General features: G+C 48.7%; 1 protein-coding gene across 1 annotated transcript in view; it reads left to right on the forward strand.

Moving 5' to 3' along the window:
* The window catches only part of reln (reelin), a gene marked incomplete at its 5' end in the record, with an annotated part of 131,321 nt that overhangs the window by 97,151 nt on the left and 16,670 nt on the right, over positions 1 to 17,500 (forward strand). Inside the window, 9 exon segments of the mRNA XM_080545267.1 lie at positions 108 to 357; positions 1,284 to 1,452; positions 8,439 to 8,579; positions 12,319 to 12,496; positions 12,859 to 13,052; positions 13,410 to 13,663; positions 13,988 to 14,142; positions 14,455 to 14,669; positions 17,278 to 17,455. Coding sequence (XP_080401393.1) covers positions 108 to 357; positions 1,284 to 1,452; positions 8,439 to 8,579; positions 12,319 to 12,496; positions 12,859 to 13,052; positions 13,410 to 13,663; positions 13,988 to 14,142; positions 14,455 to 14,669; positions 17,278 to 17,455 — 1,734 coding nt within the window.

The raw sequence follows: 17,500 nt of genomic DNA on the forward strand, positions 1-17,500 counted from the left end.
AGGTGGATTGATTTGATTCGATGGACTGATTGATGAATTGATTCATTTGATTGACTGACTGACTGATTGATTGATTGATTGATTGATCGGTTGATTGACTGATGCAGGTGGTGGTGGGCGGCAGTGCCAGTGGCTGGGGTCCTCTGGAGGACGACTTCTCCTCCATGGACGGGCGGTCCTGGCTGCTGCACCCTGGGGGCACCCGCATGCCCGTGTGCGGCTCTGACGGGCCGGCCTTCGCCTTCATAGAGAAGTCCAACACCCGCTACGCCGTCACCACCGACATCAGCCTGGCCCAGGACGCCTTCATCCAGTTCGACTTCTCCGCCTCCTGCTCCGTCACCAACTCCTGCTACGGTGAGCCGCAAGGGACACTCTCTGAGACCCAGAGAGGCTGTCTGTCACTGGGGTTTGACACGGACGTGGTAGCGAGGGAATGGGGGCATGAAAGGGGTTAAAGGGTTAAACTTCACCCGTTTTTAAGGTCACATTTGTTATGTTCAGCACCATACCAGTGTCTCCATATGTGAAAACTGTGATTTTTGTATGTTCTGTAATCAGAGATATTAGTTAAAGGTCCATTGGAAACTAGGGGTAAATTGGGGGTGAACAAAATCATTCTGTTATTTTCAGAAACTACAGTTTCTAACGAGAGTTTCCGTTTTAAACTGTTTCTTTGTGGCCCGGTCGTTTGAAAATCAATCAGGAATACTCCTGAGCCTGCTGCTCCCTCCACTGGCCACCAGAGGGCGCCATAGACTATTTTATTGTTTTGCCTCATTTGTTTGCCTCATTTGTTACCTGTTATTTAAGCCATGGCTTTCAATTACTCTGTTAATCTGTGTCTTTAGTCTTCACTGTGTTTCTCAGTGAGTTTCCAAGTAAAGATTTATGTATATTTTTTGATGTCCTTTTGCAACTCTGAGTCCTGCTTTCTGGACTTGGGTCTGCCTACAGCTCGTTACAGTACAACATTGCCATTTTGACATATTCACATACATATGTATATAGACACAGCTATGGTGCTGGAGTTAATGAATGTCATGATGTTAAAAATGGGTGAAATGTCCCTTTAAGAGAGATCCTGTACAGTTCAAATCAAGGACAGTGAAGAGGATATAATAATTATTATAATAATAATACATTAGACTTATATTGCGCTTTGCTAGCTATATACTATATACTATACTACTATATACAGTAGATTAGAATTACAGGAAATATCACAAAACACACATGTCGTCTGGTCCTCTATAATCATGTCGTCTGGTCCTGTTCCACAGCCATAGAGCTGGAGTATTCTCTGGACCTGGGTCTGAGCTGGCAGCCCCTGGTGAGAGACTGCCTCCCCACCAGCCCAGACTGCCTCTCCTACACCCTGCAGAGGCTGCTGGTCTCAGACACCTTCAACAAGTGGGGCCGCCTCACCCTGCCCATCCCCACCTACGCCAGGTCAGCCCCCAACACACACACACACACACACACACACACACACACACACACACACACCTACACACACACACACACACACACACACACCTACTGTTACGCTTGCCTGGCTCAGGACAAGGTGACAAAAAGGGAGACGACACATGGATAACAATAATAGGAGATTTATTAAAGTATATAATATTGAATTGAAATAATGATAACGTAAATAGTAACAACAACCCAAAAATGGCTGCTGGTCGACAAGGAAGAGACCGAGTCCATCAATTTGACCCCCTCTTAAAGTTCCTGGGACAATCAGGATGATCACCTTCACCTGTGCCCATCAGGAACCAAGAGAGAGGGTCAACAAGACAACAGATAATTGGCGCCCACTGGTGGTACCAGTGTGGATCGTCACATCCCCCCCCTTAAAACAGAGGCCTACTAAAAAGGTCTCTGCTAATTTGTTTCCCAGATTACAAATAATACAAATAATAACAATAGTTTATGGCAACAAAAAACGGTGATCTCTGCCACACAGCCTAAACGTCAAATCCCAACCTCCCCTACAACCTGCCCACCCTCCAGCAATTCCTGGTACCTGGAAAAGCTCTATTTAAGGAGGGAGGAGCAAGAGAAAGAGAGATTAAAGACAAGACACTTAGACCGGCAGCATAGATTCACCCAGACCCTCCGGAGCACGTGACAACGCATCGGCGATAACATTATCCACGCCTCGTATGTGCCTAATAGTGATGTTATATGGCTGTAGAAACAACGTCCACCTCATAAGGCGCTGGCTCGGACTCTGCAAAGAATGCAAAAAGGTCAGGGGGTTATGATCTGAATAAACGACCACTGGATGGGACCCCCCTCCCACATAAACATCAAAATGCTGCAGAGCCCAAACCAGTGCCAATGCCTCTTTCTCTATCGTAGAATAATTCAGTTGGTGCGAATTAAACTTTCTAGAAAAGAAACTGACCGGTCGATCTACCCCCTGATCGTCAGTCTGCAAAAGAACCCCTCCAGCCCCAACATGACTAGCATCCACTTGCAACTGGAACGGGTGATCCAAACGAGGTGCTGCCAGGACAGGAGCCGTACTTAACAGCATTTTTACCTGTTCAAAAGCCTTCTGGCAACCTGGAGACCATTCAAACTTGGCCTTCAACCTTAATAAGTTCGTCAAAGGGACGACCACAGTTGAGAAATTTAAACAGAAGTTGCGGTAATAACCCACCATCCCTAAAAAACGTCTAAGCTCCGTCTTCGAGGTGGGGGGTGGAAACTGATCAATAGCACGGACCTTAGCCCTCACTGGCCGGACCTGCCCTTGCCCTACTACCTTACCCAAATATGTGACAGTAGCTCTTGCAAACTCACATTTTGCCAAGTTGATAGTAAGGTTAGCAGCCCTGAGTCGTACAAACAGTGAGTGGATACGTTCTATATGTTGCTCCCACGTGTTGCTATACACCACAACGTCATCAAGGTAAACCGCACAGCCATCCAGCCCTGCAACCACCTGATTCATCAGGCGTTGAAAAGTCGCCGGCGCATTACGGAGACCAAAACTCATGACGTTGTACGAATACAACCCAGACGGTGTAATGAAGGCAGATATTTCTCGGGCGCGAGGGGTCAGTGGGACCTGCCAATACCCCTTAAGCAAATCAAATTTGCTAACGAATTTGGCAGACCCCACCTCATCCACACAGTCCTCCATCCTGGGCAAAGGAAATGAGTCAGGTTTAGTCACATTATTAACCTTTCGGTAGTCTGTACAGAACCTATCTGTCGTGTCTGGCTTTCCTACCAACAAACACGGTGATGCCCAACTGGAGTTTGAAGGAACAGCCAGCCCGTTATTTATTAAATACTGAACCTCAGTATCCATGCGGCGGCGTTTCTCCAGAGGGACTCGATAGAACCGTTGACGAATCGGCTTCGCCTCTCCAACGTCTATGTCGTGCTGCACTAAGTGGGTACAAGAAGGGGTATCTGAAAACAATGAGGGAAAAGCAACAAGCAACCCCTCTAACTCTCTACTGTTTTCCTCAGTCAAATGACCAAACAGAACTGATAATTCAGCCAACGTCTCAGAATTTTTGAGCCGAGGACGCAAAACACCATCTCCAGGCCCACTCACATCCTCCTCCCACCCTGCTGCCACCACAGGAGTGGATGGAGATGGAGACACCCCATTCACTGTGGACAACACAACCGGCTTCACCTCCAAGACCGCATCTTCTCCGGCCCTAGGTGAACGAGAATAATAACATTTTAATACATTTATGTGACAAAGTTGTGTAGACTTTCTACGGTTAGGAGTATCGATCAAATAATTCTGTTCGGACACCTGTCTTACAACAGAGTAGGGACCCGTAAATTTCGCCTGGAATGGTGAACCAGGTATAGGCAATAACGCCAACACTTGGTCTCCAGGACAGAACACTCGTGGTTCAGTACGGCGATCAAACAGTCTTTTCATTTTACTTTGTGCCACAGTCAAATACTCACTCGCCATTTTTCCCGCCAGATGTAACCTCAGGTGAAAACCATGCACATAATCTATCAGGTTGGTAGGTGGATCAGCGGTCTTAAGACCATCTTGTAGCACTGCCAGCGGGCCCCTCACCTTGTGCCCAAACACCAAATCACTTGGACTAAACCCTGTACTCTCCTGCACCACCTCCCGTGCTGCCAACATGAGCCAAGGCAGTCCCTCCTCCCAATCCCTCTTAAGCTCCATGCAATAAGAGCGCAACAATGACTTCAGTGTTTGATGAAACCTCTCTAGGGCCCCCTGACTCTGAGCATGATACGCGCTGGCGGTGTTGTGCTTAACGCGTAAGTGACGCAAAACTTCAGCAAACATTTTCGATGTAAAGTTTGTCCCTTGGTCACTCTGTATGACCCGAGGAATACCGAAAATGGATATGAACTGAGTCAGTGCCTTTACTATTGATCTTGTCGTAATCGTACGAAGAGGGTACGCAGACGGATAGCGAGTGGTTTGACACATTACCGTTAATAGATAAATACACCCAGACTTAGAAGGAGGAAGTGGTCCAACACAATCGATGATGAGGTGCTCAAATGGTTCACTCACAGCTGGAATAGGATAAAGAGGCACAGGTTTAATAGTCTGATTAGGTTTTCCCATCAGTTGACAGGTATGACAGGTCTTAATAAACTTAGAAACATCCCTCTTCAACCGAGGCCAAAAGAAATACCGTAGTACTCTATCACAAGTCTTCTTAACCCCCATATGCCCAGCCACGTCATCATGTGCTGTCTCCAACACCACATTCCTAAACTTAGTAGGTACCACAACTTGAAAAACTGGGTCACTCACAGAACAATCATTATGAGGAAGCCATTTACGAACCAACACATCCTCCAAGAGAAAATAACCACTTGCAGAGCTCTCCAGCTCATCCTTAGGCTGAATCCCACTGAGCAGCAGCTTCAGCTCAGGATCCTCCTGTTGGGCTAAAATCAACTCACTCCGAGACAAAGACGGCGGCAGATCTGGTAACTGAAAAACAGAATTGTCAGGAGTGAACTTATCAGACTCTTTACCATCATCAATTTTAGGGTCCATGCAACTCATAGCACGAGTCATGGCGCAGGCAGTAAAAACCTCAGGAAACTCCTTCACACTAAGGTCGGGTCCTGTTGGTCGTGTAAACCCAGAACTAACTACCAGAGGTGGAGGCACATCACTCCACACTCTTCCTCCAGCCAGGTTATTTCCCAAGATGACGGCCACACCCACCACAGGCAGAGAGGGTCGAACACCAATAGTTACTACCCCCTGGACCAGATCAGAGTAAAGCTCAATTTCATGCAAGGGGACAGACAAAGTCTGCATCCCCATCCCTCTAATCAAAACGCTGGTCCCCACACTTGACTCCTGAGAGAATGTTAAAACCGATTCCAATATAAAAGATTCTGAAGCCCCCGTATCACGAAGTATCTGGACAGGCACTTTCTGTGGGCTACCCACCAGAGAAACGAAACCTGTAGTAATAAACGGACCAAAATCAGGATCCTCCTCGCTAATCTGTATGGAGGCAGAGCCCTGTAGTGCCCCCGCCAACTCAGTAGCCGCAGGTGGGCTGGATACTGAGGATGCCATCACCCCTGGTTTAAAGGGAGACCCCTCGGCAACCCCAGACACTCTTCCTCCTACTCCACCAGCATGCGCTGCAAGAACCGACGGTCTAACAGAGCCCCCCTTCCCACTGTAGTTTTTTTTTCCTTTTAGGACAGGACACTCCTGTTTCCAGTGACCCTTCTCAAGGCAATAATTGCATGTCGAGTTAGGATCTACTCTACTCTGACTGCCATGCTCCGACTTTGAAAAGGGGACAGAATAACCAGGACCTTCGTTAGGGAATTGTGTACGATTTACCAATAGGTCAGTCACGTTAGGATTATGTCTACGGCTCCCCTCGCTACGAAAACGATGTTCACCAAACTGACTCTTATTAGTCAGTACAAATTCATCTGCCAACACCGCGGCTTGACCTGCTGTTTTCACCTTGTGTTCGTTAACGTAAGTGGCAATGCGATCAGGGACAATGGTTTTAAACTGTTCCAAAATAATCAAATTTGACAGATCCTCCAGAGTATTCACCTCTACCGCCACGCACCAACGATTGAAATGGCTGGTTAGTTCTCTTACAACCTCAACATGAGTTTGTTTGTCATGTTTCTTCCATTGTCTAAACCGCTGTCTGTAAGCTTCAGGAACAAGTTCATAAGCCCTAAGGATAGCGGCCTTAACTGTATCATAATCTTTCCTCTCTCTACCATTAAGAGCAATATAAGCTTCCTGAGCTCGTCCAATAAGCACACTCTGTAGTAATGCGGTGCGGTCTGAAGTAGACCAGTCCCTATCGTCGGCAACACTCTCAAACAGTGAAAAGAATACATCAGGATCTTTTTCATTAAACTTTGGCAACAGTCTAACCATGACAGACATATTATCCCTCTTAGAATTACTCGAATCGCCACCTCCACCGTCAGATAACTTTCCCTCAGCAATCAACCTAAGGCGCTCCCGTTCAAGAGCTAATTTATCCAACTCCAATTCCCTGTCCCTCGCACGCTCTTGTGCCTGAAACTCACGCTCTCGCGTCTGCTCTCGCGTCTGAAATTCACGCTCTTGCATCTGAAATTCCATCTGTAATGCTAACAATTCTTTCTGTTGATCAAATGTTAACTCAGTGGACCCAGATGCAACCCCAACGGATATTTTAGGGACAGACATTTTACCCTTTAGTATGCCCCTTTGAATTAATGTATTCTGTAAAGCCTCCACTACGTCCTGTTTCTTTGCTCGGCCTTTCACCACCTCAAGCTTAACCTCATAATGTTCAGCAACCTTCCACAGTTGTTCTTTCGTTAACTGTAACAATCCATCGACCGACGGAGCTGCCACAAACTCCTCAAAAACATCCATAACTCAATATAATCAAATAACCAATATTAACCAACCCTAACAAACGGGAATCTCCCCTCCTATTACAAACTCCTCCTATAAACTACTCCCATATCAGCCATAATCTTCAGCCCATTTAAAGCGAGTAACTGTGCACACATACAAAACAGAAAAGTAACTAACATACTTCGTAAGAGCTGCCCCGCATCTAACTCAGTAATGACTGACTAACCACTCAGCTAGTCTTCAGTGCGTTCACATGCAACTCTTCCACCAAGCAAATGCCTGGTGGCGCCCCCGCGTTCAACACACCAAAAATAACAAACGAAAACAATAAACAAGCGTTAAGCGCTTCTACTCCTAGCACGGGGGTTCACGTATAGCTCTGATGGTATCTAAACCACCCGCCCTACCTATCCTTCTCTGCTTTGCATAGAACACAGCACTCACCAAACTCCAGCCGAAGATCACAGCCAATACCAAGAGTTACGTCCTTGTCAGCACAGTCGGACGGCCAGCTCCCCCTCGTCACCAGCACCCAAACCAACGTACCAAATATACTAAACAATACATTACATCCAATCCAACAAAAACCCAATAACTATAAACAATAACCATGCGGGTCTCCCAATATAGAGTTGGACAAATCCAACAATCCAATCCCGAATATCAACTATGAAAAGGGAGAGAATATTGCTCTCACCAAATTCAATCCCGGACGAGCCCCCAATTTGTTACGCTTGCCTGGCTCAGGACAAGGTGACAAAAAGGGAGACGACACATGGATAACAATAATAGGAGATTTATTAAAGTATATAATATTGAATTGAAATAATGATAACGTAAATAGTAACAACAACCCAAAAATGGCTGCTGGTCGACAAGGAAGAGACCGAGTCCATCAATTTGACCCCCTCTTAAAGTTCCTGGGACAATCAGGATGATCACCTTCACCTGTGCCCATCAGGAACCAAGAGAGAGGGTCAACAAGACAACAGATAATTGGCGCCCACTGGTGGTACCAGTGTGGATCGTCACACCTACACACACACACACACACACACACACACACAAATGCCTCACCCTGCCCATCCCCACCTACGCTAGGTCAGTCCCCAACACACACACACACACACACACACACATGCACACACACACACACACACACGCACATGGATGCACACACACAGGCATGCATGCACACACACATGCATATGCATACACGCATAATAATAATAACTTGTATTTGTATAGCGCTTTTCCTGCAAACGTTGCAGCTCAAAGTGCATACACACACATGCATGCACACACACACAATCACACGCACACACACGCACACAGGCACAAACACACAGGTACTGCATAGCTTTTAACTTAAACAAAATAATAATTTAGATGTATCATTGTGTGTGTGCGTGCCTGCGTGTGTGCCTGCGTGTCTACGTGTGTGTGTGTGTGTGTGTGTGTGTGTGTGTCTGCCTGCGTGTGTGCCTGCGTGTCTATGTGTGTGTGTGTGTGTGTGTGTGTGTGTCTACGTGTGTGTGTGTGTCAGGTCTCCAGCCACCAGGTTCCGGTGGTTCCAGCAGGCTCCGTTTGACAAGCAGCAGACCTGGGCGCTGGACAACCTCTACATCGGGGACGGCTGCCCGGACATGTGCTCCGGACACGGACGCTGCCAGCAGAGCTCCTGCGTGTGAGTAGACCATACACACACACACACACACACACACACACACACACTCACACACACACTCACACACACACTCACACACACACACTCACATTTACATTTACATTTTTGGCATTTAGCAGACGCCTTATTCCAAAGCGACTTACAATCAATACATTTGAATACTAAGCATGTGAATCAGCAGTCCACCATTCGTTGCAGGAAGAGTACTCTAGCTCGGGCCCGGGGCCACTGATAGAAGGAAAAACCTTCTCCCTATTATCGCCTTCTACTAAAAAAAAATATTTATTTTTTTTTACTGGAGAAACTGAGAAACAGTACAAGGGGGGCAATAGAAGTTCTTAGGGACACAGTAGAGGGGAAAGCGGGTGTCTTTAGGAGACGTAGTGGTGAGGGTCAGAAGATGTCTCAGGAGGAGCAGTTAAGATGTAACCTGAAGAGATGGGTCTTCAGTCTACGACGGAAGATGGGTAGTGCCTCTGCCGTTCTGACAGCCGTGGGGAGCTCATTCCACCAGCGGGGAGCCAGTGTTGTGAAGAGACGTGATCGGGCAGCCCGACTGCTGTGTAGAGGAGGTGGGGCCAGTCGGCCAGCCGAGGTGGAGGAGCGGAGTGAGCGGGCAGGGGTTTGGGGGGTTACCATTTCCTTCAGGTAGGCAGGGGCTGTCCCTTTAGCTGCCTGGTATGCAAGCACCAGGGTCTTGAATCTGATGCGAGCTGCTATCGGGAGCCAGTGCAGGGTGCGAAGGAGAGGGGTGACATGCGAGTATTTGTGGAGGTTGAATACCAGCCGGGCAGCAGCATTCTGGATGAGCTGCAGAGGTCTAATGGCTGAAGCGGGGAGCCCAGCCAGGAGTGCATTGCAGTAATCCAGGCGGGAGATGACCAGTGCCTGGATCAAGAGTTGCGCTGCCTCTCTGGTAAGGAATGGTCGTATCCTTCTGATGTTGTAGAGGAGGAATCTGCAGGAGCGAGCCGTTGCTGCAATGTTCTCCGCACAGGATAGTCGGTTATCCAGGATCACTCCAAGGTTCTTGGCTGTCAGGGAGGGGGTTACAGTAGAGTTCTCCACTGTGATGGAGAAGTCTTGGAGAGGGCAGGCTTTCCCGGGGATGAAGAGGAGCTCAGTCTTGTTAAGATTGAGCTTGAGATGGTGGTCAGCCATCCAAGTTGAAATGTCAGCGAGACATGCTGAGATACGGGTTGCCACGTGTACATCAGACGGGGGGAAGGACAGGAAGAGTTGAGTGTCGTCTGCGTAGCTGTGGTAGGAGAGCCCATGTGAAGAGATTACCGAGCCAAGAGACTTGGTGTAGAGGGAGAAGAGTAGGGGCCCTAGGACGGAACCCTGGGGAACTCCAGTGGAGAGGGTTCGTGGAGAAGATAGCGATTCTCTCCAGGTCACCTGGTAGGAGCGGCCCGCCAGGTAGGAAGAAAACCAGGAGTGTGCGGTGCCAGAGATGCCCAGGTCTGAGAGGATGGAGAGAAGGATCTGGTGATTGACTGTGTCGAAGGCAGCAGACAGGTCAAGGAGAATGAGAACAGAGGAGAGGGAGGAAGCTTGGGCAGAGTGGAGGGCTTCCGTGACAGCAAGGAGCGCAGTCTCAGTGGAATGCCCAGCCTTGAAGCCGGATTGGTGGGGGTCTAAGTGATCCATCCTCCGGAGCTAGTCTGTCAGTTGTTTAGATGCCGCGCGTTCAAGGGTTTTGGAAGGGAAGGAGAGAAGGGATACCGGTCTGTAATTGTGGACAGATGATGGGTCAAGGGTAGGTTTCTTGAGGAGAGGCTTGACTCTGGCTATTTTGAAGGCCGCTGGGACAGATCCAGATAGGGAGGAGTTGATTAGGGTGGTAAGGTAAGGAAGGATGTCGGCGGAAATGGATTGAGATTGAGATTGAGATTGAGATTGAGATTGAGATTGAGATTGAGATTGATTGAGATTGAGATAACGTTTATTGCCACTATGCATTACACATATAGGAATTTGCTTCGTCACCACAGCAAGTGCGTTTATATTTTTTCCACATATCAAAAAACAGGACAACACAACAATAACACAGGACAGACAACAGTGCATTGGATAGTGCGGTATAAAGTAAAGTGCAGTGCAGAGTTTTTTTTTTTACAGTGAGTCCAGTTCAGTCCTGGGCAGACTTGGGGGCGGGGTGGGGGGGGGAAGCCAGAGTCATTTAACAGCCTGGCGGCTGAGGGGTAGAAGCTGAGCCTGTGGCGGGCCTTAAGTGCCTTAGGCAGCCGCAACCTTCTTCCAGAGGGAAGCAGGGTGAGGAGGCCGTGGCCGGGGTGGAAGGGGTCAGCCATGATCTTCCTTGCCCTCCTCAGAGCCCTGGTGTCATGCAGGGAGTTGAGGGAGGGCAAGGGACAGCCGATCACCCTCTCTGCTGAACGTCGCACCCGCTGCACCCGCTGCAACTTGGCCTTGTCCTTGGTCGTTGCAGCAGGGAACCAGGTGATGATGGAGTGGGTGAGGATGGATTCTATGATGGCCGTGTAGAACTGGACCATCATGGACCTCGGCAGCCTGAGTTTCCTCAGCTGCCGGAGGAAGAACATCCTCTTCTGGGCCTTCTTTGTGAGGACCTCGGTGTTCTGCTCCCACTTTAGGTCCCGGGAGATGGTCATGCCTAGAAAGCGGCATGACTCCACGGAGGCCACCGGGGTACCTCCCAGCGTGATGGGAGGGGGCAGGGCTGCTTTCCTTCGGAAGTCCACCACCATCTCCACTGTTTTTAGAGCATTTAGCTCCAGATTGTTTAAACTGCACCATCTCTGCAGCCCCTCGATCTCACCCCTGTAGGCTTGGAGAAGGGGGGAGGGGATGGGGTCAAGAGGGCATGTGGTTGCCCGCTTTGATGTGATAAGTGTGAGAATCTCATCGGGGGAGAGGGGGGAAAAAGATGACAATCCAGAGATCGAGTGTCGAGGGGGGAGTTTGGAAGGGGTGTTAAGCATTGTTAGTGGGAACAGTGTTAGCATTGTTAGTGGGAGGAGGGAGCGGTGGGGGGAGAAAGGTGCTGCTGATGTCGTCCACCTTTTTTTCAAAGTAGGTGACAAAGTCATCGGCGGACAGGGAGGAAGGAGGAGGGGGAGGAGGTGGATTAAGGAGTGAAGAGAAAGTGGAGAACAGTTTTCTAGGATTAGAGGCAGAAGAATGTATTTTTGAATGATACTGTACTCACACACACACAGACACACACACACACACACACACACACACACACACACTCACACACACACTCACACACACACTCACACTCTCACACACACACACACTCACACACACACACTCACACACACACACACACACACACAGACACACACACACACACACACACACACATACACACACAACCACACACACACACACACACACACAGACCCACACACTCACACACACACTCACACACACACAAACAGACAGACACAACCACACACAGGATGTACTGTTTCTCATTTTAATCATCTGCCCCTCTTGGAAGATGTTTACATCTGGTTTTAATGTGCCCCCACCCTCCCTCTCTCTCTCTCTCTCTCTCTCTCTCTCTCTCTCTCTCTCTCTCTCTCTCTCTCTCTCTCTCTCTCTCTCTCTCTCTCTCTCTCTTCCCCCCTCTCTCCCTCTCTCTCTCTATCTCTCTCTCTCTTTCCCCCTCTCTCTCTCTCTGTCTCTCTGTCTCTCTCTCTCTCTCTGTGTTTCTCTCTCTCTCTCTCTGTCCCTCCTCCCCCAGGTGTGACCCAGAGTGGGGTGGAGAGTACTGTGACGAGCCTGTGGCCCCCCTGCCCTCCCAGCTGAAGGACAGTTTCAGCCGCGCTCCCTCCCTCAGCCACTGGCACCTGGTGACCGGGGCCAAACTCAGCACTGTGTGTGGAGCAGTGGCTTCTGGGGCAGCACTGCACTTCAGCGGGGTAGCTACACCTATCCTTCACCTGTCTCTCTCTCTCTTTCTCTCTCTGTCTCTCTCTCTCTCTCTCTCTCTCATTCTTTCTTTCTCTTTCTTTTCTACCCCCACCGTCTCTTTTTCTCTCAGGCCTATTCTAAATGTTTATGTTCCATCTCTCTCTCTCTCTCTCTCTCTCTCTCTCTCTCTCTCTCCCTATCTCTTTCTCTCTCCCTCTCTCTCTTTCTCCCTATCTCTTTCTCTCTCTCTCTCTCTGTCTCCCTCTGTCTCTCTTTCTCCCTCTCTCCCTCCTTTTATTGCCGTCTCTTATCCACCCATCCAGTCTCTCCTAACTCTCCTCCCTCCTTCTTGTGACCGTGTCTGGTTCAGAGTTGCAGTCGTCAGCTGGTCACCGTGGACCTGAACCTGACCAATGCAGAGTTCATCCAGTTCTACTTCATGTACGGCTGCATGATCCCGCCTAGCAACCGTAACCAGGGCGTGCTGCTGGAGTTCAGCCTCAACGGAGGGATCAACTGGAGTCTTCTGACGGAGATCTTCTTCGACCTGTACAGCAAACCTGGGTGGGTTCCTCTGCCTCCACACAGGCTTACGGTAGTGTTGATGTGTGTACATACAAACTGTGGATACATGCAGGAAGTAGATGGAGGGCTCATGGTTACTCAGTCCCTAACCTGTGTGTGTGTGTGTGTGTGTGTGTGTGTACATGTATGTGCATGAATGCGTGCGTGCGTGCATGCTTGTGTGTGTGTGTGTGTGTGTGTGTGTGTGTGTGCGTGCGTGTGTGTGTGTGTGTGTGTGTGTGTGTGTGTGTGTGTGTGCGTGCGTGCGTGCATGCGTCTGCGTGTGCGTGTGCGTGTGTGTGTGTGCGCATGTGCGTGTGCGTGTGTGTGTGCGTGTGTGTGTGTGTGTGCCTCTAGGTTTGTGAACGTGCTGCTGCCCCCTGCCGCCCGTCAGGAGGGCGTGCGCGTGCGCTGGTGGCAGCCGACCCACGAGGGGGCGGACCACAGCGACTGGGCCCTGGACAACGTCCTGATCGCAGGCTCCGACCCGCGGGCCCAGATCTCCGACACCTTCGGAGGGGTGGCGCTGCCCAACCACGAGAGGGCGCCGGCGGACGGGACGCCCACGGGCAGGATAGGCCTGCTCAGCGAGCCAGAGGAGACCGCCACAGGTAGGATAGACCACAGGTAGGCCACATCACAGGGTGGTCAGTGTCGTGGTGGATATGGAGATGACTAGTTTGGGTTTCGATTTGTGTCGATCTGTGTTGATCTCTCACACCCCCCTCCTCTCTCTTTCTCTCTCTCTCCCTCTCTCTTACTATCTGTCTTATTCTTTCTCTTTCTTTTGTTTCTCTCACTCTCTCACCCCACCCTCCCCCTCTCTCTCTCTCTCTCTCCCTCTCTCTTACTCTCTCTTATTCTCTCTCTTTCTTTTGTTTCTCTTACTCTCTCACCCCCCCCTCCCCCTCCCCCTCCCCCTCTCTCTCTCTCAGTGAGTGACCATTGGCTGTTCTCAGAGGACTGCAGTGTGGAGCGGTTCTGCAGCTCTCCTGATGGTGTGATGGTGTGTGGCAACGTGGACGGCAGAGAGGTGTACGCAGTCACACATGACATCGTCCCTGACCGCGGCTGGGTCATGCAGTTCAAGGTTTGTTTATTATAATAATAATAATTATTATTATTATTATTATTATTATTATTATTATTATTATTAATAGTAGTAGTAGTAGTAGTAGTATTATGTACAAAACAGTGGAAATGGTTGTGTGTGTGTGTGTGTGTGTGTGTGTGTGTTTGTGTGTGTGTGTGTGTTCACAGACTACAGTACTGTTTGTGGATGTGTGTGTGTCAATGTATACAGATGTAAGTAAGAAGTATGTGTTGTATATTCAGATTGTATTAAGGTGTGTGTGTGTATTCAGATTGCATTAAGGAGTGTGTATTGTGTGTGTATCCTCAGATAGCGGTAGGCTGCAGCGTTCCCGAGCGCCATGCGGACCGCCAGGTCCACGTCCAGTACTCTGTGGACTTCGGGGTGTCCTGGAAGTACCTGGTCCCCCAGTGCCTGCCCGCGGACCCCCGCTGTGGGGGGCAGATCTCCCAGCCCTCGGTGTTCTTCCCCGCTGAGGGCTGGAAGAGGGCCGTCTACCCCCTGGCCGACAGCCTGGCAGACACGTGAGTAGTACCCCATCACACCCTCCTCCATCCTGACTGGCCCTCCTAAAGCCCCTCCTATAGACTGGCCCTCCTAAAGCCCCTCCTACCTCCTCCTACTTCCTGTCTGTCCCTCCTATAGACTGTCCCTCCTAAAGACCATCCCTCCTAAATCTGAACCCTGCTCACAGCGCAGTGACAACAATGTCGATCATTTGCCACTTTATTTGTTTTGAAGAAAAAGTCCGGACCATGTACATTATATCAGGGAGGGAAGTCATGATCTTCATTTCGTATGACTGTAAAGGGTGTAGTACGCAGGCAGAGGACTCAATTGCACGAATTCTGAGACACAAACTAAACCCAAAAGAATGGTACACGGGTAGGCAGTCAACGCGTAAAGCAGATAATCCAGTAAGAGGTTGGCAAGGCAGGGTTCAGCACACAGGTAATCAGAATAGTAGGCATATAATCCATCAGGGAACATCAACAAGTCAACAAGTGCAAAAACTGGGAATATAAAAACACTAGTAATGATTGCTGGTAAGCTTGACACGTGGGACAAAGAGGAAATGGCACAGAGACATGGGTAAACACAGAATAAACACACTGGGCAGGATGATAAGGAACAGGTGAAACCAATCAGGGCGGGGTAGACAACCACACAGGCGGGAACAGAAGGGCAGGAAGTGGAGTGTCTGAAACGAAAGACAAGGTGAGAAACACCAAAATAAACGGAAAAGGAAACAAGGAATTAATAACAACAATTAGAAACAAAGACAAACAAAAACTAAGGAACAGGACGAGACGTTAGAATGACAAGCTTCATCTTTACCATGAAGCAGAGCTAAATGTACATCACCAACCTCCTCAGTACTGTACCACCCTACTAAACCTTCCCTGAATGTATAGAATGTATTTATCTCTGTGTTGTGTTCTTGAATACAAATATAACATGACATCATAATATCACGTCACCCATACTCTACCACTACTGTACTAAGAGAGGTCCGCAAATTGGTCGTTGCTCCCAAAATGTCTAGTTTACTAATAGTTTATCATCAGCAGCTGTGGCTCAGGAGGTAGAGTCGGTGTCTAATGATCGCAAGGTCGGCAGTTTGGCGGTTCGAACTCAAGCTGGCCATGTGTCGAGGTGTCCTTGAGCAAGGCACTGAACCCCTAATTGCTCCAGGATCGCCATCTATAGCCGACCCCTCGCCTAGAGCATAAAATACCAAATTCCAACACTGACAAGTTGATTGCATGGCAATAAAACAATTATTATTATAATTATGATCAGGTCTATCATTTTCATCTCACTAAACACATATTACTTGACTGTACTACCCTCTGGCACTATTGGCTGACACATATTAAATTGAAGTGAATTTATGATTTGATAAGACTTTAGGCATGTAACTGTTGTAATGTACTGTGGGGTACGGTAGTGACCCTTCAATTGACCTATCTCTAGGTCACGCCCCGAAATAGAAATTGTCCAATCATATCACAGCAAAAGTTACGACAGGCAGAAAACTCGGACAAACAACTCGCTAATATCTGATGGTGAAAAGCTTCTAGACTAAATATTCTTGTCATCTTTAAAAAACATTTCTATTACTTGCTGTGGTAAATCAGAAATCAGACATTTTCCAACTCCCGCCATTGTAAGTCATTGAATGTCATTCAGTCACGGTCAGTCAGTCAGTCACTGTCAGTGAAGCGTTGTTTGTTTGTCCGAGTTTTCAAATGGGGCGTGGCTTAGTGATAGGTCCATTCATAGGCATCCTTCCAACAAGGCTGGTGCAGGGAGACATGGGAGGCTCATTGTCATGGGATGGAATGAGGAATGAGGTATCACCCAAACACCTGTATCTGGTTCCACTCCTCATTCCATTCTTTGCATAACAATGCAACGGATTCTCCCTTCGCCAGCCTCCCATGGCACCATCCCAGTGAAGATCCCATTGACAAGTCTGAGACACCCTGCTGCCAACTTTTAAACTGGCCCTCAAAACCCACCTCTTTAAGCTCGCCTTCACCAGTTAACCCTCTCCCCCTCCCCTTCCCATGTGTCCCCAGCACTACCTTAATTAGGCCCCTATACTTTCTTTTATTTATTTTTGGTTTCTTTTTATTATTACTACTCGATCTTTTCAGTTTGTAAAGCGTCTTTGAGTGTCTAGAAAAGCGCTATATAAGTCTAATGTATTATTATTATTATTATTATTATTATTAAGTCTTGGATCAGACCTGCAGATCTTCAAACAGACTGCTCTTATATTATACCGCCATATTCCAAAGCGCTTGCTTTACAATGACCTCTCATTCACCCATTCACACACACATTCACAGTTCACACACACATTCACAGTTCACACACCAATGGTGGCAAGCTACCATGCAAGGCGCCGCCGGCCCTGCTCATTGAGAGCAATTTGGGGTTCAATGTCTCGCCCAAGGACACCTCGACACAGGAACAACCGGGGATCGAACCGCTGACCTTGCGATCGTTAGACGCCGGCTCTACCTCCTGAGCCACAGCTGTGTGTATCTTTACACCTCTGTCTCACTGTGTGTGTGTCTCATGTTGTTGTTGTTGTTGTTGTGGTTGTCATGGTTTCCTCAGGGCGGTGAGGTTCCGGTTCTACCAGCAGCACTCAGACACCCAGTGGGCCGTGGAGAACTTCTACATCGGGCCGGCGTGCGCGGACCAGTGCGGCGGCCACGGGGACTGTCTGGACCAGCGCTGCCTCTGTGACCCGGGCTTCACCGGACCCAACTGCTACGCCAGCTCAGCACTCAAGGTACCAAACCCACGACAAGACATTTAACATGACTGGGAAATTTGT

The sequence above is a fragment of the Nansenia antarctica genome (assembly GCF_963989245.1).
Source record: "Nansenia antarctica genome assembly, chromosome: 14".
Classification (NCBI taxonomy): Eukaryota; Metazoa; Chordata; class Actinopteri; order Argentiniformes; family Microstomatidae; genus Nansenia; species Nansenia antarctica.